The following is a 25,261-nucleotide window of genomic DNA, read 5'->3' as shown; positions in this document are numbered from 1 at the left end:
ATCTTTCTTAGAAGTTGTCTATTTTTATCCCCAGAGCAAGTTCCCTTTCCCTAAGATACTCAGAAGTTAACTGGTACTAATAAAGGCTTAAAAACCATGATGCAATGAGACTTGTTAGCCTGATGGCTTCCACTTTATCTCCATTTAAGTTCACTGTTGAGAGATTTCATTATTTGTACTGACTTCTGAAATCCCTCCTGAAAAGGGCCTGCTGCTGACCCAGAAGCCATTTTTCTTGTACTACACAGAACTGTCTTTCTTTAAAATATTTTGGAGCACTCAGTAATTCTTTTCAAAGCTTTTTAATGCCCCATTTTATAGACATCCAGTCCCAATCCTTAGCTGCTGTAAATTGTCTTCATGCCATTGAAGTCTATGGAGCATATCAAATTTACATCAGCTGAGGATTTGGCTCCTAGTTTGTATAACTGGACATTGCCTCTAAAAATCAGAAAGTTGGTCTGGGAAAAGCTGGTTTCCCCAAAGACTTTGGGTGAAATCTTGGCCCCACTAACAAGCATGTCAAAACTCCCATTAACTCCAGTTGGGCCAGGATTTCATCCAGTATGTGTGGGATGCTTGTTGCTGGAACTGACTTTCACAGACATGCATCTCATTCTGTTGCAGAGTCTCTTTGCACTTCCTCCCACATCCTTTTGAAGAATCATATGTCAAAAAACAAAGCAAAATTTGCCAATTTAAAATTAACTGGCTTGCATTAGACCAAATACTCCTCATGTTATCAACTGCTGATTCAAGCATGAACTTCTTAGCTTTTTCCAGCCACATTGTATGCTACCTCTTTAGGAAAGAGATTTCTCTTGCTAGTGGAGAGAAGCCTTACAAGACTTGGATGACTGTATAGTAATTTTGAGATGTAACATTCCTTCCACACTTCATGTACTGTTACTCCTACACAGGGGTGCATTAGGCACTTCAGAGGTGTTGACATAACTGGCCCATTTAATTGTTTACTAAATACCCAAGGGATAAGGAAATCTGGCAGGTGTTTAAGATTTAGTGAGGTCCAACAGCAGAACAGGGACTATTGGTTGGCACAGCAAGAAATTAGATGAAGGGTGGGGAAGAATAAGAGAAAGGGAAATGCCAAAGGAAGAATAGTTTGCTGAAGGTTTTAAATTTGGGGAAAAGAAAAGAGTTTATAAATATGTAAGGCATAGCATTTAGATGCCACCTCTCCTTACTCTAGTGAAGTCAGCTATTCTGTGAATTCTTTCCTCAGTTCCTCCCCATCCCCTGTAACCAGAATGTTTTCCTTGCTTTGACAGGTCAATCCTCTGACACATCACCTTATTAACCATGCTTTCCTAGGGACAGGAAAGATCTTAACATACAGTACTTGGCACACCTGGTAAGTAGTATAGCTCGCTGAATAAGTTTTATTTACATAAGTTCTTGAGACAGAGACCAGATGTCTGATCAGCCACCCGACAAAGTCAAAACAGATAGATATTATTTTGTGATGACCCAACTGTATAACACAACAAGGACAGCTAGAGCAAAACAGCAGAGGTACACAAGACCAAACATAGTGTTAGCCTCAACATGCTTCCAGTATGCAAGAGTCAGAGTAGTCAGTTATGTCAATGCAAGGAGATTAGTACGGAGATAAATAAATAGTTATCTAAAATCAAAGACACTTAGTCATTGTAGACATTAACTTATTTTCAACAGTTACAAAAGTCTGGATAAACAAACCTCCTAGAATTAGTCAAATCCCTAGAGTCACTACTAACAATCATAGGGTCATGGTCTGAGATACTGAGTGACTCTAGTCTTGGTAACATTACTTTGCCATACCTCTCAAATCCATTTCCTCCTTTAGATAGAGGCCTAATTTAAACGCTATTCTACACGCTGGTATAGCACATCAGTATCCTCCAAGAGCAAAAATAATATAGCTGGGCTAATTGATTTTTTTATATATGTATAAACCACAAACATTGGAGACTGCACACGTCCTACATCAAGGGATTCATTTTGCTAACAGTTTGGAAAAGGTCATCTATCTAAAGTTTAATACTAATTGAATCCCCCTGTTGCCTAATAAATAGCTAGAGCAATACCAAAGGCCAAGATTAGAAAGTTAAACGGATTTTCCCTTTAAAAAAAAATCACCTGTGATTTATTTTTTAAGAGAACAGAGTTACAATGACAAGTTTTCTATCCTATACATGATGCAATAAGCATAATTAGAGCTTGGGATAATTCTCAGCTAAGAAATAGATTGACAATAGTCCAATCTATACAGGAGCTATAAAGGAGGAAGAAGCAGAAGGTGACAAATAAGGAGGTTAGTGAGATCAAGGATAAGGAAGAGAATAGCACAGAGTGGGTAAGGATACAAGAAATTAATTGGCAATAATAAAAATGAGGTCCTGATAAATCTTTCATTCTCACTTTTGCCTGTTTCTAAAAAGCTGTTTTAATTAGGAAAACCCCTCTAGACACAGCTTCTCCACATTACAGCAAGTTTGCACAAGTTTGATACACACACACACAAACTGATCAATTTTGGACTTTGCAAGCCAGTCTACAGCAGTTTCAAGCCAACCTGCAGCCAACTAGAATGTTGTGGTTGGTGAATGGAAAGGGAAAAAGTACAAGCAATCCTCTGAAGAGGAATTTATTGTGTAGGCTGGCCACCAATAAACAGATGTTCACTCAGATATTTTGTTTGGCTTGTGCTATACCTAGCATTCAAGATAAAGTACTACTATTCTATAATGTTAGCTTTCTATTGTCAATACAAGAATCAGTGCCATCAAGGAGTGGGGGCTGAGGGGCATGTTTTGTTTTTTAAATGCCAAAGGAGTATTTCATCTCAGTAGTATGTTTACCTCAGCAGGAAAGAACCAGAAGAAGAGATTGCTGTTGTGAGTCTCGTTCACTGTGAGATAGCCAGAGTAACTCTTCACATTTACTCCTGGGAGAGGCCCTACCAAACTTAACTGTCTTCCTAGAGAGAGACAAAAAACCCAATCAAACAAGCATTAATAAAGAGAAGAGTATTCAGGTTAACGTGTTTGTCATTACAGGGACTAAACCCAGGGACATGCAGATCTCTTACTCACAAGAAGAAGAAGAGAACAGTGAGGAAATAGCCTAATGCCCACTCACTTCCCATAGCAAATACCACCCTTCAAGCACCGTTATTTGCTGGAGCCTATCCTTTCTCCTCAGGATCTGGAATGGGAATTGGGTGAACACTACATCTTCATCACCCTGAAGATCCCAACTGTGAATGGGGACAACATCCAAGAGCACTTCTGGTTCTGTATTCAGGCTGTGGAAATTTTGAGAAAAACCTCCCTACCTTCCCCTCAGTGTTAAGGATATTAGTGGGATTCTAAGCTGCAAGACTTCAAATTGAAACTTCCCAAAGGCTGGGATGGTTCAGATTCTATGCGCCAGTTCTAGAAATGGGCCTGAACTTAGAATTTACATGCATCTCAATTCCAGGCCCGCTGACATAGTAGTGGGGGGCGGGGGGAGGGGCAATTGTCCATGGTCAAAGCAATTAAAAGGGCTGGGACAGAGGAGAGGATAGATATGTATCCTCCTCTCCTCTACACACTCCCTTTCCCCCCAAGGCCCTCAGCACTTACTCTCTCCGCCCCCTCCCCTGAGCTGAGCTTATTTATTATGCGCCATGGAAGTTCCCGGGCAAGCTGAGGAAACTATATCTGCGACTCAGCTTCCTGGGTTCATCAGTAATCTCCCTGTGGAGTCCAAGGGACCCAGGAAGCTGAGTAGCAGATACCATCTCCTCAGCCGCTTGGGAACCTGCATGGTGCATAATAAGTAAAAACTTACAGCAGAAGCCAAATCAGATTTCAGCCATCCCTTTCTAGGGGGGCCACTGACTGTTCTGCCCTGGGGCCCGGAATTGCTGTCAGTGCACCTGCTCGATTCTGAATGTATTACAAACACACCAGTACAGCAGTCAAAGCTCTGTCTGAGGGGGAAGAACACTGACCCCCTTGTTAAAAAGCAACAAGCAAAACAGATATGACAAAAGCAAATGGAGTTTCTCACATCAATAAGGCCCTCACCAAGATGCAACTTTTCTTGTCCAAGATGCAACATCTGAACCAGCTTAGTAAGCTCTTACACATCCATGTATTTTGCTACATATTTGTACCAGATAAAGTGAACAATTTTAGAGTTGTTAAAATGAGATTGAATAAAACCTCACTATTAATGCACATCATAATTCTCATTCTTCTATCTCCATACTTCTAAAGGTACTTCCACAGCAGAGGGCTATAGTTAGGTCTCAAGTTTCTAAGAATTCATTACTTTCAAAGACAATTGTACATTATGTTTAGTAGTATGTAGCATCACAGCTAACTAAACCTGCACTTGCCAAGTGAACAGTTTATTATGCTATACCATCTCCTTATTGTGCAATGTCTTACTATATGGGTACACTTACACAGGGGTAAAAGCCCCACAGCATGGCTGACTCTATCCTTGCAGGGTCCCAGAGCTCAAGTTCCAGCCTGAGCCTGACAGTCTACACAGCAATTTTTCAGCCGATCTAGCTGACTTGGGCCAGCCACAGGTTTTTTATCACTGTGTAGACATAACCTATATCTCCTAAGCTTCAGTTATTGGCAGTGGGTTTCCCAGTCATTAGTGCAAGTTAGTAAGGAGCTACTGAAAGTTTACAGAGAGATAGGTTTTCTAGGCAGGTAGTTTGTAAAGTTGTTCTTACCTTCCTCAATTCTCCCACTTTCAATATAAGGTGTAAGGAAGAGTGGCTGCCCTGGGTCTCCTCTTGATGGCGTAGAACATTTGATCCTTTTAAACATGCTGCGGAAAGCACTCCATTGTTTATGAGCACGACTTAGCTCGAAGGTCACACTCAAGCTCAGCAAAGCCAGCAAAACAGTTGCCTTACACATTGTCATTTAATCCTCTAGAAAAGAAAACGTACCACAAGTCTGAGACAAAAAGGAATTTGCTGCTGCAATCACTTTGTTTTGCCTAATGGTTTGTCATGTCACATAGTTTTATCCCCATCTTAACACGAGTATTAGGAATCTTCTAAGCAATCTATTATCTAATGCAGAACAAAGCACTTTCACTTCTTTAAGTTGTTCTCACTTTCACAGCAATAAAGCAGAAGTGCAAGGAGCTGCTGCTGTCTGACAAGTACAAAGCAGACAACTTGCATTACCAAAGGGAAACCGGAAAACTTTCACAAATATTTTAAGAGGCAAGATCAGTAATATTATTCTTAAACCAGAGAGCGACCCAAACTGTCTGGATCTTTAGCATCTTGAACTTTGGAGTTATTTGCCTCTGGTTCAGGTCCACACCCACATCAGAGTTAAAAAGTGTTTTTTGCATTTTAAAACCAACCTACTCAGAAGTCTTGTGTGTCAAGTTCAATATTGTTTCTCCTTCAATGGTTGTAAGCACAAAAAACACAAAAACAAGCAACAAAACACCAAAACAGAAAGCAGAATACTTAGATTAAATACTTACGTTCTTTGGTGCAGAGACCATCTTTTTCTTATGTGTGCAGGGTGCCAAGCACAGTAGGACACCAATCCCTGATCGGGACCTCTAGACGCTAATGCAATATAAAAATACATCATTCTAATACTTCCTTGTGGCGTCTCTGATGTCAGCCACTGGAGGGGTAGGGAGTAATTCATAGGTAAGAGAAAGAGTTTTCAACTGTTATTTTTAAAGTATATTTGTAGTTTTCAAACCTACACACGGAGGATTTGATCTGGACTGCACTGTTCCAGGGCATTAGGCCCTGGAAGTACAGGTATGGCCTAGCACAGCTGGGGATTCTGAGGGATGTAGTCCACCAGGACAAACTGGAGTGTCTTGGGATCACATGACTGATCACATGAGCAAGGCAGACAATAAAAGTCAAGCTCAGGTGCTCAGTCTGGGAGAGAGCCTGTGTGAGAAGCAGGGGCTGCCTGAAAGTCTCTCTCTGGTGAAGCTTGGAGAACAGCTGTTACTTCCCTCATGGCAGAGCCCAAGGAAAGAGCTGAAGAAAGGCTGGGCCAAGAACTAAACCCCTGTGACCAAAGGGGAAAAAGAGCTGTGGGACCTCACTGAGGGTCCAGTAAAACAGAGTGAGCCCAAACAGGGCTGGGGCAAGAAGCTGGCAAGTAAGCCAAGGACAGCCTGGAGACAGTGTGAACCTTGTAGCTTAGCAGTTAACCTGCTGCCTGGAACTCTCATATTAAGAGATGGTTCCCAGGACTGAGGAAAAAGACTTGAGAAACCCCCGGTACAAAAAGTGAAAGGTGGGGGTCATGTTGAATGTTATTTGAAGACCCAGAAGGAAGATCTTATATGTTACTAAAGTTTGTGGCATGCAGTTATACAGAAAGGGGAAACTAAGGCAGTGGTACATCTGAAAAAAGAGTAAGCAGAAGAGCAACCCTCTTACAAGCATGTAGGTACAACAGGTTATTCTCCCCCTTCCCCCCAACACAGACTGACACACACCCTCTCTATCTCTTAGAATTAAAAACAGTGTTACTTCAAAGAGATATCACAAAAGAAACAAAACATAGGGAAGTGCAAACATTTCAGCCATCTATCTCAGTTTTATTGAAAAGGTAATACACATATAAAGACAAATATTTACAAAAGCTGTTATTACATTTAGTGCCCATTCCACACTGGGGTTGGAACCATGTTAGAAGCAGCAGTTTAAAATAGCAAGAGATACTGCTTCCTACACAGTTCCTCTGTAAACATAGAGGAGGCCTAAGAGACCAAAATAAATCAATGATAATTCCAATTGTGTTCAGAGATCATGCAGCAACAGAACTGCTTTCTAATGCAAAAGAAGTTAGAGCACTTCTTTCCCCTAACTCTAAATTGACTTCCTTTTATTTCAGCTCTATGGCAAATGAACCTTTACTGTCACACACATCTCTGCTAAGAACAGAATGACCTCAGAATGTTTCCTCTTGCTCTTCTTTCCAGTTTTGGATCTTTGAGAAAAATCATTGCAGGAGAAAATTGATGCTTTTGCTCTGATTTTTGTAACTGTTTCAATTTGGCAAGTTTTTCTTGCAATCCCACTATTTTAAGTCATTCATTTAAAGACACTAATATCTGTTTTAAGTAGATCTACTTCAACATTCTTGTGACCTTCCTATAAAGCAGACACCAATAAAAGAGCCCTCCCCCCACATCATAACACACAGGAAGTCTTCAGAGTTTAAGAACTTTTACCATACTTCAAATTTTCCCAATATGAAAAAAGTTCATAAATCTTACTGAAAATCTATTATGCAAGGAGAAGAGTCAGCAGTATCCCTAAGATTAAGCCAAGTGTAAAGTGCACTCCACTCTATGGGAAAGGAGCATTTTAAAAAGGTTTGTGATGGAGAAAGCTTCTGGTGTGTATCAAGGCTCTCAGAACTCCAAATCAAAGTTCGAAGTGCCAAAGGGCAACATGTCCTCCCACCCAAGTTACTTCCAGTGCTTAAGGTGATCTTGCTGACCCCCTATTATAATGCAGCTCTGTTTTTGAAAGCGACTGCCCAGATGGATGTTTTACTTGTTAGGGGATTTAGTAGTCAAACAAATGCTAACTGAACCTTGTCTGTGTTGAGCCCTTCCATGTTCCTCTTGATCAGGGCCCAGTTATACAACTGTACTTACTCATGCAAACAGTGCCTGTAAAAGGGCCCTCTGAGGTTACTTGCCCAAATGATGGGGGAATCTGACCACACCCAGTGATTTACACCGCATGCCAGTTGTTGATATAAATCCACACTGCATGCATATAGTTAAAAGATAAAGGCAAAGGTCTGGTATATCGATTTTTGTAGTATTCCAACTAGCATTGCCAACTTTCTAATTGTGGGTAACTGGACTCCCAGACCCAACCCCCTGCTCCGCCGCTTCCCCACCATCTCCCTCTGGATCATCTTAAGGAGCCTGCCAACAGGTGGGAGGTGGCCCCAGTTGAGCAGGTTATTTCACTAGATGTCTTCTGCCAAGGGCCCTTGCCCTTTGAAGGCCTTCATAAAATCTCCATAAATCTCTCGCTTACCCTGGGAATTCACCCCGACCCTACGGAGAGTGCAACAAAGTGCTCCCAACTAGGTGTCCACTCTGGTGCTCCTGAAGTTCCTCCAGGAGGGTACTCCTGCTCCTTTCCCCCCAGCTGACTGCAGTTTCCTCCCTTTTAAAGGCCTCCTCCCTCCCATACATGACTGACCGGTCTGGAGGGGTGGGGCTAGTCCTGACCTCATGTCCTCTCTGGCCTCCACCTTGCCAGTGTGGAGTCTATACAGCCCATCACAGTTCCATTTAGTAGGCCACTGCTAATCTACTGTAGGGTTGCCACCCATCCGGGTTTTACCCGGACAGTCCGGTTTTTGGCTTGTGTCCAGGTGCCATTTAGGGTTGCTAGGTGTCCAGTTTTTGGGACCTGGCAACCCTAAATGGCGCCTAAACAAAAAGCCTGTTTACCATGGAGTAGGGGGAGGCAGTGGGTCATTAACCAGGGCTGCCTCCTATCTGCAGGCAGGCTCCTTGAGATGATCCAGCAAGAGATAGCGGAGGGAGAGGAGCGAGCAATGGGGGAGGGGCCTTGGGGGTCTAGTTATCCGCATTGAGAAAGGTGGCAACTCTAGTCTATTGGAATACTATAAAAACCAATATATCAGGCCTTTACCTTCATATTTTAACTATTTGCATGCACATGGTGTGGATTTATATAAACAACCAGCAAGCTGTTTTAGAAGGATGAGTCCCATTAAGTGCTACCTTGGAATAGCATACATAAAACAAGTAGTTTCTAGGATCAAATCAGCTACTTCAATATCACTCTAGGAAGCTAGTAATTCAAAAATAAAGATGAGGTAACAGCTCACATTGATGTTTAAGAAGCTAGCCTAATACCAGTTCTTTATAAATTGATGTTCTTTTCAAATGTGTTTAAGAAAATTAAAAGTTTTCATTAAAAAGATTAGCTTTTCTGTGACAAATCCATCTAGAAGTATGTTGAGCTATTTTGATGGAACAAATTTATTTTAGGCCAAATTCTTCAAAGCGGAAGAATTCAATTCACTGCAAGTGTAATCCAGCCCCAAAGCTATTTTAACCAGACAGAGGAAGATCATCCCAGTGTAATGGTGATCCTCTCATGGTGTATAATAGATAGAGGAGCTCTTGGATACCCTTATCCCTATACACACACCCCCGTACTGTAGCTATAAGCAGGGAGAAGGGGTGTTATTGCAGGAGAGGGTCAGGATGTCCTTCCACCATGATCTTCTGCTACATCTTCAGCCCCTTGAGGCCATTGCTGTAAAAGTAAGTGAGAGCAGCCTCGCACAGAACAGCAGAAGGATCAAGAGGGTGCAAAACTGAGCTTTAAACCAGATTTACACATACACACATTCTCTCCCTCTCTCCCTCTCATCAGTGCCTTGCGCAGTTCAGGTACGCCTCAGGATCTGTCCATTTATTTAGAAATTTTAGAAAGGACCCAATGGTAACACATGGATTTAATGTTTCCACTGTATCTTGTTGGCAATGCACAGTTCCTGTTTCAATTTGTATTTTTAGTCCTTGTTCCCATAAAGCTACTAAAATACAGCCATTCTTACTGATAATTATTCAGTGGCTTATATGTATTGATTGTGATCACAATGCTTAACAAAAACAAAAAACTATGTGCGTTTTGATCTTCTCACTGTCTAGCAATGTAGCACAGGACACAAGCTGCACAAGCAGCAAGTATATAGATGGTTCCTTAAACTTTTTCACTACTTAGCCATGTGCAAGAACATCCTAGTTACATAGTTCAGTAGCAGCAAGACTATTATAAGGCTTTAGAAGCTAAGGCAAATTAAAAATATGGAATTGAAAATGATGTGTTGAAGTTAAACTTTACACTTTCGCCATAATGTGAGAAACACACTACTTACACCTACATAAAGTCAGTCAACCATTTAGTGAACACACAGCCTAGCATTACGAGTTATTTCCTTTTCTGGATTTAAAGAGGGAGACAACGTTATCCAACAAGCCCAGCATTGGGGAATGGAGACTAGTGAAAAGGCAACCTGGGTGACCATGCAGGATGCCATTTCACTCTTCAGACCCTACTGATTCAACCTTGTATGGTGCAATACAGCCAAGCCAGTGTATTCCATGGACGGCTAAACCTAAATTCTGCAGTACCCTTGGAGCAGCATACTGGAAACTGTGCTAGCTTCGTTTAATTTTTTATTTAAAAAATAAACAAACAATCAATACAGTAGCCCATGCTACTCCTTTGAAACAGAATGTGGAGACAGGATGAAATGTATTTAGCTTCCACATAAGTAACAAGAGATACTGTACTGATTTCTCCTCTTCATATTTCCTTCATTTAAAAAACCCGCTATTTTTAAAACGTAAATGAAACAGCCACAGATTTTTTAGTCTACTGCAGAAGGGTGCTGCAGAACCCAAAGAGTTTGTTACATGTTTCCACTAAGGGGAGCAGCCATGAAGTAATTAATCATAGAATCATAGAAGATTAAGGTTGGAAAGGACCTCTGGAAGTCATCTAGTCCAACCCCCTGCTCAAAGCAGGACCAACCCCAACTAAATCATCCCAGACAGGACTTTGTCAAGCCACACCTTAAAAACCTCTAAGGATGGAAATTCCAACACCTCCCTAGGTAACCCATTCTATTCTAGTGAAAAACCTTTTCCTAATATCCAACCTAGACCTCTCCCACTGCAACTTGAGACCATTGCTCCTTGTCCTGTCATCTACTACCATTGAGAACAGCCTAGCTCCATCCTCCCTGGAACCCACCTTCAGGTAGTTAAAGGTCTCTATGAAATCCCCTCCTCACTCCTCTCTTCTGCAGACTAAACAAGCCTAGTTCCCTCAGCCTCTCCTCATAAGTCATGTGCTCCAGCCCCCTAATCATTTTCATTGCCCTCTGCTGGACTCTCTCCAATTTGTCCACATCCTTCCTGTAGTGGGGAGCCCAAAACTGGACACAGTACTCCAAATGTGTCCTCACCAGTGCCAAATAGAGGGGAATAATCACTTCCCTCCATCTAATGGCAATAATTCTACTAATGCAGCCAAATATGCCGTTAGCTTTCTTGGCAATAAGGGCACACTGTTGATTCATATCCAGCTTCTTATCCATCTTTTTTGGCATCTTTAGGGGAACTAGGACAACATACATCCATGTTATAGCTATTGTTTCTGTCTGTCTGAAGACTCAGGGATCTTTTTCACACTGGGAAAATGAGGTGTGTCTGCCAAACATGGCAGCTAATAAGTTACTACACTACTGTCTTTCTGTAATGGATGTTAAGTAGTGTTTTAAACACATTATTTAACAATACATTAGCCAACACATCTGCTACACATGCAGGAAAGGATTAGAATTCAAAATTATCTTGATAACCTAGAGAATTGCTCTGAAATCAATAAGATGAAAGTTTAATAAAGATAAGTGCAAAGTATTAAACTACTACACTTAGGAAGAAATAAAAATGAAATGCACAAATCCAAAATGTGAAATTACAGGCTACGCAGCTGTTCTGTGGGGAGAGAGGGGGGGGGGAAGATCAGGGATCATCCCTGATCTAATTGAATGAGGCAACAGTGTGATGCTGTTGCAAAAAAGGCAAATGTCATTCTGAGATGTATTAACAGGAGTGTCATATATAGGACATGAGAGGTAATATTTCTATTCTATTCAGCACTGATGAGGCTTAGCTAGAGTAGTGTGTCCAGTTTTGGACTTTAAGAAAGATGTGAACAAATTGGAGAAAGTACAGAGAAGGGCAACAAAAATGATAAGAGGTTTAGAAAACATGACCTATGAGGAAAGACTGAAAGAACTGGGACATGTAGTCTAGAGAAGAAAAAGCTGAGAACAAAGGCGGCATGGGGGAAAGAGGGGTGGGAAATCAATGATTTTTTAAAAATCAGATTTTTATTAAAACTGGATTTTATTTAAATGAAGTACACTTTTTTAAAAAATAAACTTATTTAAAATTAAATTTGAAATTGACAACTTATGTTAAGGTCTAAGTATCTTATAATATATTAAATATTTAAATTAAATACAAAAATATTAATCCATACAAGTTTGCTGCCAAGTTTTAAAGAAAGGCAAATCACGGAACTGGTGGAAATCACTGCCTAAGCACCTAGAACCAGAGTTTGTTCATGTGCTAAACCAGCTTTAGACGGTAATAGCCTCTTCTGCAGGTATAGAAAACATTTTCTTCATTTCAGTTTATTCAACTAACTCAGTTTAGTGAGCAATTCATTCAAAGTTAAGAAACAATGGGGAGTTGAAAAAGCAGGAAAAGCGGTTACTAACTTTCTGTAACTGTTGTTCTTCCAGATGTGTTGCTCATGTCCATTCTATGTTAGGTGTGTGTGCTCCCTTGTGCACAGCTGTCAGATTCTTTGCCTCTGGCGCCCTCTGGAGCCCCGCATTCATGCAGCAGTATATGAAGCGCCACCTGTCCTGTGCCCCCTCAGTTCCTTCTTGCCACTAACTCCAATGGCGGGGACAGAGGGCTGGTCATGGAATGAACATGAGCAACACATGGACGAGGAGGAAGAAGAAGAAAACAATAGGATTTAGGAAAAACAGGAGAAAAAACAAACAGTTAGCGTTCTCTATCTGGCAGGATGGCAGTGCTGCTTCCAGAGAAGCCATATCTGAAAGCAACAAGAAAGTCAGTTTTCCATGATCAGTGTCAGTTTTCTCACCTTAGGTTAAAAAAAGTGACAAGTAAATTTTGTACTTTTTAATTTAATTGAACTAAAAGGTTTTCCTTTTGGCTCTAAATATACTTCCCAACTAAGGATCAAGATTTTGCCACTCTTACAATGCATTGTACTGCTACATTATTGCCTGTTCAATCCCACTGATTTACTGCAAGGAGTAGTTTGCAGAGCTACGTGCCACTTAGTATAATGGGGTGGCAGAATCTGACCCTAGAAATTTTCAACATTCCCTCACCCCTCAATGCTTGCATTGCTGCTATTCATGTTCTCAGAATAAAGAGGACTTCAGTTTCTAAATCTCAGCAGTGGTAGGACTAGGTCAGCATTTTAAGAGGATCAATTAATTGACTGTCAAGAGTGCCTTTCATTTCCTTCGCTGTAGCTATTCAATGAAGTGCAGGTGCCTTCCTTGAACAGCTATTGCTGCTTTGGAGCCCTTGCTGGAAAGTATCCATAAGGTTTTTCTTCTTGATGACAGAAGTTCTACACTGTTAAATATGAAGCTAAGAATGACATGCATTAAGTGCTACATGGGTGCATGGTGCTCTGTTATAGGAGAGCTATACCAAACAAGTAACAGTCTATAGTCAAGAAGACTTACATCTTAAAAGCACAAGGTAGTTCTACTTATTCTTGTATATACACAAAGAATGGCAAGTTCATTATTGATGCAGAGTGGAACAGGTGAATCTTTAGAAATTCTGTGAGGGAGTAGAAGACGAAAATTTTGCACATAAGGAACGTGAAAGGAGCCACAATGTCCTTAAGTGGATGAAAGAAAAAAAAGAAGGGAGGGGTCACGAGAGAAATTTGGGCAAGGTGTAGTGATTTGGACAGGGTGCAGGAGAGGAATGTAGAGATGTAGGCATTGGAATTAAGGAGGAGAATCTTGAAGGCAAATGGCATAGGACTAGGATGATAATAAATATATTTTACTTTGATTCACCTCTCATTTTTCTGAGCTGGACAATGTCTCGAGTTAGAGCTACCACTATATCAGTCTAGCACATTTCAGTAACACTAAAATCACTCTTCAGTAAATAATTGAAAGCAATTTCAGAATTCTTGCAATAAATTGATTTACACATCTTCGGGTTTTTTATTACCTTCCCAGCCACAACAGCTTGATACAATAGTCTTTGGTTTACCATGGAAATGGATATTCATTATTTAATCTTCTAGTGAAAAAATTCTGCTCAAAATGGATACTGCACAATGAAAAATGGATAAACATGTTCCACTGGCATCAATTTATGACCACCTCTTTAATGATGTTCCATTCATTTACAAGCAGAGTTCTAAGTCATCCAGTTCAGTTTATAAAACTGAATTGAAATACAATTCAACCCACAACTTCGGGTTTTATAGCACTTTAAAGCAATCTCAAAGTTACTTCGGGGGAGGGGGTGTTGGGAGGAGGATTTGAACTCCCATCCTGCATGTTCACTGGGGCAAATATGCTACTCATCATTTAAGGAAAGGAAGGATGCTTTTGTGACACATAAGTAGGAGGCGGCAGCAGAATGGGCTCTATTCACAACCGCACCACATACTTTCTGGGTGACCACAGGTAATTCATTTGCTCCATGTTTCTCTTTCTTAGTTGTAAAGTAAAGATAACTTATCTAACCTCATGCTAAAGCTGAATGTTTAGCTCCTCATTGACACACACTGCAAATAATCCAGATCTTAACCCAAATCACAAACCAGAGATCTTCAAAGATTGGGAGAGCCATGGAACACACACAGTTGGCCAGGCCAGCTATTCAGTAGAGAAACTTTTCTAATCTATTTAGAGATCAAAACTATCTTTAATGGGCCCACTCTCCCCTAGTACCAGTACTTTCAAATCAGACACTGTTTCTCAACTTTCTGGAACACTAGTTTTATTCAGAAAGCTAACTTCAATAGGAGTGATGGCATCTAGTCAATTAAGATACCAAAAAAAACCCCAACTAATTTAAATCAATCTTTGCAGACAGCTTTCCTAACAAAATAATGACCATATATTAACACACTGGGAAAAGGATGTAGATAGGCAAGTTACTCTAGAGGAATGGGGTTTGACCTGGAAAGAGGACCAGTAACCTCAGTCTGTAGCACAATAAAAGAAAAATTCTATAAGATACTGTTTCAGTGATATCTGACACCAGTCAAGTTAAAAAAATATATCGAGACTGAATACGGAAAAATATTGGAGAAATTATGTTGAAAGAGATGATTTTATGCATACATGGTGGACATATCCATCCATAAGAAAATATTAGGGTGCAATTCGTAACCAAATATCACAAATTGTTGGATATTTATTTCCAAATGACCCTTTGGTACTCCTCCTGGGGCTTCCTAGTGGAAATGGTCACACAAAAGGAAATGAAGAATTAATCTCTCATCAGGTAGTAGCTGCTTGGCTATTGGTAGCCTCTCATCAGAAAAAGAAAAATAGCCCAACCTTTGGGGAATGGTTCAAAAATATATGAGAGATTCTGATTACAGAAAAATTAACACATTAATTATGTACCAGCAAAATGGACAGAGGACAGATATTTGGTTACCTTTTATTCAGTAATCAGATAAAGTACATTCATCTGCCAAAAAAAATCCAGTACTCCTGTACAATTTTTTGTTTAATATTAACATTTGACAGACATACCTGGTCCGTTAAGTGTGTGTATAGAGATTTCACTCAATTTAATAAAATCACTGGAAACAACACGGGTGTTGTAATGATGCTCACTCTAATATCATAATACCCTGTTAAATACAAAAATCTGATGATTGTATTCCTGTGTAATGTCACTTTAAACAAAAGCTAACAGTTGTAATGATTGTTTTGTTTCTGATATTTACATGGCAAGGATTTGTAAATTTGTTAATACTTCCTAAATAAATAGTTAATAAAAAAGTTGAATGTTAAGAGTGCATTGTGACTTTCTGATGGAAGTCCTTACTATTTACCCCAGGATTATGTAATACGCTAAATTAGTTATAAGAAGAAACCAGATACGAACTGTGCATATTTTCAATAAATACTAAAAGCAAAACAGTTTTAAGAACTGGAGTTGTCATTTAATTTGAAAGCCTTTCACTTTGAGATTGAGTGTACTAAATATACACATTATGTTGCTTTTTACTTATAGACAGGCTAGGAAAGTGTTACTACACTACTACAGACAGACAACCAAAATGCCATGTTTCAGTGTATGCCTGATAACTAGATTATGCTTGATGGTCAATCTAATCCCTTTACTAGTCTCAAGGGTTTCTCTTTTGTACATCATTGACCTTTGAAGCCCAGAGTTTAAAAAAAACTCCATTTGGTTATAAATTAAGTAAATTGGTGGACAAAAATGTTACTCTAGATTAATTCCAATGCAAGAGGGTGAATGTATTATAAAGTCCTCTCTTACAAAACATTCCTAGCACACAATCCTTTGCCTTGTCAAACAGCTTTAACATGACAGTGCATCTCAATTGCAATGAAGCTAAATTTGCAAAGTAGAATTATTTTAAACCATTACAAGTTAAGAAAGGAATCAGTTTCTGTACTACACTTTAGAGTGGTTTAGCATTCCATTTTGTTTGGCAAAGGCTCATGACCCCTTCAGCGAGGACTGAAATCAATCGCTGTTAGTAGCAACTATCAAAACACACATGGAGCCAAAAAAATTTGTTGAATAAGTTACTCAGTCACAGCAGCCAAAAATTCATTAATAGACAGAACCGCAGAGATTCTTCTCTTCAGCTTCATAATTCATAAAAAGTATTAAAAGAATCAGTTATATATTTCAACATTTCCTCGTTAGTCTTGGGTTAAGTGCACAGAATATAAACAGCTCACCTAAAATGACAACGAAAGACATTAAAAATGAGTTCTTACCTGTTAATCTGATTACCCCAATTCTTGCTTAGCAAGCCCAAACAAAAAAGAATTTATTCACAGCACCCGCAACAACTGGGTGGAGCTATTTGTTAATCACAGCCTTCAAAACTTTTCTTCATAGGTCAGCAATTGTTCCAAGGAAACTGATTAAGCAATAACCAGATAAGTTGCTTGAACAGCTCAACAGAGAACACCGTTTGTGTCCACAAAATGGCAACAGTTCTGATGAAATGGGCTTCAGCTGCTGGAAGGCCTGCACTCTAGTAGGTTCATAAACTTCTCAGATGCTCACTTTCTCAAGGTAGGAGTTTTCTAGATCAGACACTTCTCTAAACACATGAATAAGAAAACATTTATCAACCATCCATTTGTTTTATTTTAAAAAAAGATAGCTAGCAAGATTCTTCCTCAGGTATTTTTACATGGCCTTTTTACATCAAATTCTGGATTCTTCTCTTTAAAAAGCATTTGGGCACAACACTGGTAGTAAAACTTCACAACAGAGAGGAATGGCACTGCCATGTCAGCCAGGAACGTTAGCACAGTGCTTCATGTCACCTGATCTTTGTGGAAAATTAGGTCACTAGCCACTTCTCTAAGCTGATCTAGGATTTCATAATGATGCTTTTATCACAGTTGGCTACATACACAACATTCAGAGACTAATGTGAATTTGACAGGGGTCCTGACAATTACTTTTACATAATATTGAGACTCAATAGCCAATCTGTACATAAATTGGCAATAAGGTACCATTATAGGTTTTACATTTAGAGAGACACACCCATAACTATGGCTAGATAAAATTGGTTTGGCCTCAAAGTTACATTTACTCTGAAGGCTAATTATGGGGAAGTTTGTTTTTTTTTAAATGGAGAAAAAAAGAAATTCATTCACTTTTTTAAGTTAAGGTCATTAATAAAAATGTTATCACAATTTCTTTCTGTCCCTCTGGCGCCAAAATGGCTTGCCCCATTCAAACTTTCCACACAATTAAATTCCTTTGAACTCATGCAGAGGTCATATATAAAGAAGAGAGGTTATGCCTAGTGCTGGGCAAAATTTTTCAGCCGAAACTTTTTTCCACTGAAAAATGCCTTCAGGTCAATTGAACCATTTCACGAATTCATGTTGATTTTGGCGAATTATTCAGGACAAAAAAAAAAAAAAAAGAAAAGAAAAAGTTAGGAAATGTTTAACTGGGGGGGTTCATTTCAGTCAAACCATTTTGATTTTTTGGGCTAGATTTACAACACCAAGGTGGAGGTGATAGTAGTGGTGCCCCCCCCCCCCCGCAATACTCTCTAGTTAGGACACTCACCTGGAATGTGGGAGACCCAGATTTGAATCCTGCTCTGGAGTGGGGACTGGAATCCAGGTGTTCTCGCCATCCCAGGTCAATGTCCTTACTACTGAGCTATAGGGTGTTCTGGGGTAAGTCTCTCTCAGTCTCTCCTGTTGAAGTTCATGGGGGGAGGGGGGGAGGAAGAGAGGAAAAAAAGGAGAGGGAGGGAGAGAGAGAGAGAGAGAGAGAGAGAGAGAATGAGAATGACTATATAGCCTGGGACCCACCCGGCAGGACACACAGGTTCCAGTCCCTGGTCTGATAAATATTTACACATAGTGGAACAGTTTCAACAGACGAGACAAAGACCCAGCACAGAATATCCTATAGTCTGATAGTTAGGGAACTCACCTGAAAGAGGAGAAACCTAGGTTCAAGTCCCATTCATACCTGATTCTCCCACAACCCAGATTTTGAGTTTGTGAATGCCAGTAGTGCCAAACTGCTTTAACTCTAGCCCTTTGCTTTTGTTTAAAAACAGTTAAAAATGGCCAAAAAATCAAAAAGAAACATTTCATATGTCAAGCAAAATGTTTGGTTAAACCCAAAACAAATTTTCTCCCAATTTTTCAATTAGCTGAAAATTCCAAAAAATAAAATAAAAACATTCAGTTCAGGTCAACCTGAAACTGAAACATTTTGGAAATACCAGCAAACCAAACAAACAGTCTATTTGCACAGCTCTAGTTATGACTATGTTATTAGGTATTCTATTGCATTTAACTCTAACATTAGAGTATGTAGGAGAGATTCGCCATCTGGTGGTTGGTCAGCATGCCTTTTCCACCATTTATAGTTACTCCTTCATGGCTGTGAAATAACTGTTTTTTCTTCCTGCAACATCTCTCCCCTGCCCGCCCCCAACATCAATTCATTTGGTTGCTAATTAGTTGCTTCATTTAAGTCACTCAAAGTTTTGGGGGAATGTATACAACTTTGGCTTGGTCTACACACAAATAGCACTGATGTAACTAACTTGATTTCTAACTGGATTTAGTGAAAATCGGTGCAATTTCTGTCTGTAGAGACTCCCTTTGTGTTGGTAAAATAAGGGACCATTTGATTACTTCTGCTGGTCTTCAAAATGTCAGGTTTTTTACTATGGGCCTGATCCAAAACCCACAGGAGTCAAGGAGTCTTTCTATTGAATTCAATGAGCTTTTGGATCAGATCTTCCTATCAGCACTGAGCCCTGTATCAATTAATCAATTTTAACACTATGCTGACAACTGAGAAACTACATGAGAGCTAGAGACTACCTTGGACAATTCTTAGAAACTACTGCATTGAAATGACATTTATCTGATCAAATCAGACTTCCTCAACTGTATTCCAACTAGAACTAAAGGATTTGCAGGTCTCAATCAGATTGTAGTCCTATGGGGCCAGGCCCTACACAAATCTGGACAGTCCCTTCCCCAAATATATACAATGGATTATGCCAGCATTAAATCAATTTGATTTTTGATTGATGGACTATTGCATTTGGTTACAACTGCAGGTGTGATGTACTATAATACTCCCATCAACGCTACAGCTGAGTTCTTAAATTCAGAGTTTAGAGTTTGCAAGAAGTATCTCATACCTTGGATTACTTTAACAACTTTGCAACAACTTGGATTACTTTAACAATTATCAATAGATAAACCAAAAACTACACACTTCCTTTAGGATATGGAAAAATTGAATGGAAAAATGAAACTGCCAACAATTATAGTCAATTTAATGTGCATCTGGCTCAATATTTCCAGATCTATATACTTGCTTATATTTGAATCTCTAACTCAAGCTCTGTTAAATAAGCTTCAATATGGTTGTATTATAGACCTGTCTAAGTGCCTTGTGCTAAGGAGAGGTGAAACTAGTGAATTGGGTGCACTGTTTCTACAAAGGCAGTGGACCAGTGTATACTGAGAATGTCCAGAAGACGGGGCATCTAAGTGTAACAAAGTGGGGTGCGTAGATTGCTAGTCTGCAGAGAGAAAGAGAGGCTGGTGGAGCACGGAGTGAAGCAGAAGTTGTCAGTAGTTGGGGAAGGTTTCCTCTGGTGGGCATAGACAAGGCTCTCTCACATTGTAAGCAAGTGGCAGTGACTCAGCTCAGGCACCTCATGTAACCCCCAAAAGTGTCACAGTTGGAGACTCAGAAAAACGTCTGATTGTTTGGAAGATTCTTCAAGTTTTGAGGCTGCCTCCTCACAGTACTTTCTTCTAATCTGTGACCCAACAGAATCCCTCTCTTCCTTCAACCGCACCGCTCCTACTGCAGTCCCCTCCATAATAGCTGCTGTGAAAATGTTATCACAGGGCTCAGACAAGTCCGGCAACTTCTCTGCTGGACCCCCAGTGTTGGACAAAATACCCTGGACTAACAGGGGCTGGAATGCTTAACAAGATCTTTTAAAAGCTATAAAGACGACTATTAAATAAAAAGCACATCAGTATCTCTACATCTTCAAGGCATTGTTACACACTGATCCTTACAACATCCCTTTGATGTAGGAACTAGAGCTACCCCCTGCTCCAAACAGTGTATACAGAAAGTGTCCATAGTTTTATAGTTGAGTCCATACTATAACCAAACTCCAGCGGTTTCTAGGGGCATTGTTGGTAACAGGTATCAGAAAATAAACCTCATCCTAAATTTTCCTCCCCACTTTAACTGTTTGGAGGGCTTTCTGAACAGCTATCCTCTCTGCCCCATAAAGACACACTGATCCTTTTTTATCCTGGTCAGAGCTAACAAGAACCACCTACAAGCATGAGTAGTAACTTATTCTGCATCTCTTCATGCAGGCTTTAGGTTCTGATCTTGGAGTGTCTGAAGAGAGGATCCTTGCATTCCTATGCAGAAATCTAGGCTCCCAGTCTATTATGGCAAGTATATGGTGAGCTGTATGCCTGAACACAAAGGATGTCTATTTCAGGGCCTGTCCTGGAGCTCCGGACAGCTCTGTAAGAAGTAGCATTTTGTCCCCAACTGAGCTACTGAAATTAACAGGAGACTGCTGAGTGCCTATGTACCTCAGCAACCACCTAACATCAGACCAGCCATAGGTTGCCATCCATCCTCTCCTACCGAAAGAGTAATGGGTCCAGCTGCCCTGGAAATCCCCTCCCCCAAAAACTTTGTGTTTCAGTAAGGATTATTGATTCTATCTCACTCAGTAAAAGATAAAATGACTTGCCCAAGGTCACACAGATTCAGCATGGCAGAGTCAGGTCTCCTGAGCCTGGTTACACAAGTTTAGTCAGGAGGTCATCCTTCCACCTGTGGCCCCACAAGGCAACATCTACACCACACACCACTTTCAGCAGTGTGCAGAGTACGCATAGCTGCCCCCCCCAGTGAAAAGCAGGCTGCCTCCACGCAGCCACGGGTCACCAAAGGCCAGAGAAAGGCTCTGGCAAGGGGAGGCAGTGGGGGAAACTACAACAGCTCCCTCCTGCCCGAAATTTTCACTGCAGCAAGGAAAAGCGCTGGGGGGGAAGCAGCCTTTCCCCTGCCAGAATCTTTTCCGGCAGCCAGAGCCTTTCCCTGCAAAAGGGAAGGGCTCCAGTGGCAAAAGAGCTGGCAGGGTCTTTCCCAGCTGCTTCTCCCATCGCTGGGGCTTTTCCTCCCACAGGGCCAGGCTCCAGCAGCAGGGAGGCAGCGGGACCCTGCACAGCTCAAAACAGCCGCGCAGACAGGAAAGCGTGAGCAGAGCGCCCCGTAGGGCCCTATGTACTTGGGCACATCCCCCACCGGGCTCAGGGGCGTCTTTGCTCGCCTAAGCAGCGTCTCATCAGCTACACGGCTAAGTTAACCCTCGCTGGGGTGCGTGGGGGGGGGGGGACCCCGAGTACATAATCTACATGCCAGGCAAAGACGCCAGCGGTGCAGAGGTAGCCTAAGGCTGGCGCTTGTGCACACACTCACTTCCTTCCTCACGCTCATCACAAAGCCCTCTGGCAGGCAGAGCTACCTGCCTCCTCCTGCCCCTGCCCCTTCTTTCCCCTCTGACCCCCACCGCAGACCCGCCCTGCAAACGCCCCCTCCTCTGCACCCCCTCCCCAGAGCTGCAAGGCCCTACCCAGCCCTCTGCACTCGCCCCAACACCCCCTCCGAGGCTCCGCCGCTCAATGACCCGGCCCGACCCCCGGCTGGGGCGGACTGCGGGCCCCTGCAGCGCCCACGGGAGCCGCAAATCCACCCAGCCGCCCGCAAGAAGGGGACGCGCCCAAGACGCTGAGATCCCGGCAGCCGTCACTCACCAAGCCCGGGGCGGAGGGAGCGGGGTGGGAAAAGAGATCCCTGTCAAACACACCCGGCGGAGAGCCTCCGCCAATCACAGCCGGAGCAACCCCCTGAGGGCGGGATAAGGGCCAGCTGACTTGACCCCATAGTACTCCAGCAGGTCGCATCCAACAGGGAGCACAGCATCCACCCTCACAACCCTGTATAGCACGCCGCCCGCGTCACAGACTTTGTAAAGGCGCCTGTACATATGTAACCCCTCCCGCCTTTGATTTGCGGCAGTAATTCTGCTGAATACTTTAGGAGCTAGGACGGGGAACGTGCAATGCAATGTGAGCCGTGCTGCATTGCACAACTCGTTGTTTGTGTTTTGTTACTACACGAGAAAATGGAGGCTGGTCTGTTTCCATCCTGGTCTTTGAAGAGTTCTTACCCCGCTCGCTTCATGCACTTCTTTGCCAGGTGGCAGTCACTGCCCCTTTTTAGTTCTTAAAGGCCCCGCATTTGAAAGAACTGAACAGCTGATAAGTCCGCAAATATGTAAATTTCAAAGACTACTTAAAAATCATGGGTTTTTTTTAAGCAAAACTTTGTGTTCACCATAAGACCAATATTATTGCAAATGGGAGGGAAAAAATTGGAGCTTACTTTAACACTTATTCGGTTTTCTGTTTTCCTGAGCTTGAAATATAAAAATAGCCTCATCAGTTTCACTCTGATTTATAATCACTGTTGCTTGCAGTGACATACAAGTGAGCAGGAGTTCACAACAGTTGAGTGCTAGCACTTGTGAAATAAAAACTAAATCTTTCATGGTGTTTCATCTGAACAAATGTAACTCTTCTCCTGGATGGGTAATGGAAGCAAAAAAGGGGCCAGATTCAATATCTCTGAGGTACTTCTTTGCAAATAACTAAATGGCCTCAACCCCACCCACCTATCACCCAGAAACCTGGGAAAACTAAACACTCCCTTCCTGGATGATCTTAGCTGACAGAACTTCCCCCACTCTCAAGCATGCCAAGACTTGCATCTGAGACTCACACAAGGAAATCTTTGTTAAGGGAAGAGAACACAGTCATAAACCTGGGAAAGCAGAGCAACAGAACATACATGCAAATAAAGAGTAAAATTAACCCCCTGCTTCAGTAACTTTGGCAGTAGTCCATCTAACTCCCTTCCCTCCTGCCAGTGAGAATGCCCCACAGGTAATACTTCCTTGACAACACCACTTCACCTGTTCAAGAAACTCCACTAGTGGTTGAGATCAACGAGTAGCAATAGTTCAAGTGTCTTTTTACTGGTCTGTCTCCATCACAAGAGACAAAATCTTTAGTCTACTGTCTTCTGGACCACCTCTTGCAGCAAAGTCCTCAGTCTGCATTGTTTCTTGCAGCAAGAACCCCAGGGGATGGAAGCAAAGAGTACTTATGCTGGACTAGTGTTCTTGCTGCTTGAAAATCAGCTCTTTGCCACAAAGTAAGGGCTCTTTTCCCCTTTGGGAGTCCACTACCCTCCAAAATACAAGTCTAAATGTAGTTATAGTGACAGTGATGCGCTGTATCTCAGAGTAGCACCCTGTAGCCTCCCTATTCATCCTTTGTATATGGTTGTGATATTTCATATAAAGCATGTCTTGTAAAGTATCATATGAACTGCTGAAACTCGTTCTTTCAAAATACATATATCATTATTGTGTATGAAGTTATGACATTTTGCTATATGGTTGTTATTGAAATATTTTGTGAGTCTGGAAGATGCCATAGCCAGCTCTCCAGTGGCAACAAAGGAGGAGATCCACACCCAGGCAAGTGTTAAATGACCATCACCAGCAGGGGAATTGTAAACAAGAGATTTACCGTTCTGGGAGAGACAATTGTGCAAGCACCAACAATGGGGATTGTTCAACTCTGTGACTTAGCAAGGTCCACCAGGACATGTATGAGCCAGTATTCTTCCAGGGATATGAATTGAAAGTATAAAATAAGGAACAGTGGCATCATGAGTTCACTTCTGTTCTCCCCCACCTACTCTGAAGGCAAGAAGAAGGCTGGGAAAACAAAGACTTTGAACTGGGGAGATTGGTCCCAGGCTGACGAGGGAATTCAGCCAATATATTAAGACCTGTAACCTGCCTACAACATCCAATGGGGCAAGAAAAGCTGTTTGATTCAAATCTTACTGAGTCTGATAAAGTTTAGGATTTAGAATACGTGTTTACTTTTTGTTTATTGGGTAACTATCTCTTGATTTTTATGCCTATCACTTATAATTACTTATTATAATCTATCTTTCTGTAGTTAATAAATTTATTTTAAAATTTCATCTTTACCAGTGAGTTTATTTAAAGTGTTTGGAGAATCTGCTCAGATTACAAAGGCTGATGGTGCCAGTCCCCTATCCTTTGATGAAGTGGCAAACTAATTAATGAGCATGCATTGTTCAAAAGAAGGTCTTGAGCAGTGTAAAACAGTACATTTCTGGGGGTTCAAGTCTGGGGGCTTGGAGAGGGATTTGCTGGTGTCTCCATCTGTATAGTTCATGACTGCCTTAGACAGTATTCATGCAATTTAGCCGGGTGTGTCTCTACATGTTAAGGGCTGTGTGAGAGTAGGCACCTGGAGGGGTTTGTTGTTTGTCACCAGCATAACATTGTGAGAGACAGCCCAGGTGGGGGAGTCAAGGGGACACAGCGGCCCCACAATTCCTTGCTGTACTCCAGGAACCTGTCACAGTGATTTTTTCTCCTCTGGAGCTTCTGACCATAGGGCTTACACAAGAAAATACCAGTCAGAGATAAAAACTTAAAGGAATTCCCACAACTTGTCAAGTCAGTCTGCAGTTTAGGAGTTCTTGTGGACTTCTCACTGATGCTGAGTTCTCACACAGTGCCATCCATTAGAAATGGATTTATGTCTCTGACTAACTAAGAGACTGGAACCCATCCTTGCTGCTGCCCACCTGTCTTTGGTAATACAAGCCTGGTTCAGTGACAGCATCTCAATGT

At 41.4% G+C, this 25,261-nt stretch overlaps 1 protein-coding gene across 3 annotated transcripts in view; it reads right to left on the bottom strand.

Annotated features, from left to right (window-relative positions):
* The window catches only part of CPVL (carboxypeptidase vitellogenic like), an 83,658-nt gene extending 61,428 nt beyond the window's left edge, over nt 1-22,230 (bottom strand). Inside the window, exons 1-7 of one of the 3 annotated variants that reach the window (XM_067561992.1) lie at nt 22,091-22,230; nt 17,995-18,128; nt 16,671-17,002; nt 15,444-15,544; nt 5,518-5,605; nt 4,742-4,945; nt 2,862-2,980 (exon numbers count right to left, since the gene is read on the bottom strand). In XM_067561992.1, coding sequence (XP_067418093.1) covers nt 2,862-2,980; nt 4,742-4,937 — 315 coding nt within the window. In that variant the 5' untranslated portion in view covers nt 4,938-4,945; nt 5,518-5,605; nt 15,444-15,544; ... (1 more) ...; nt 17,995-18,128; nt 22,091-22,230. The remainder of the gene's footprint in view (nt 1-2,861; nt 2,981-4,741; nt 4,946-5,517; nt 5,606-15,443; nt 15,545-16,670; nt 17,003-17,994; nt 18,129-22,090) is intronic. The other 2 variants (XM_067561993.1, XM_067561994.1) reach the window with 2 other exon arrangements.
* Nucleotides 22,231-25,261: the final 3,031 nt, after the last annotated feature.

This window comes from Emydura macquarii, unplaced genomic scaffold, assembly GCF_026122565.2.
Source record: "Emydura macquarii macquarii isolate MOO-44397 ecotype Brisbane River unplaced genomic scaffold, CSIRO-AGI_Emac_v2 contig_2422, whole genome shotgun sequence".
NCBI lineage: Eukaryota > Metazoa > Chordata > Testudines > Chelidae > Emydura > Emydura macquarii.
The sequence above is the reverse complement of the archived record's forward strand: the minus strand, read 5'-3'. Positions and strand labels throughout refer to the sequence as shown.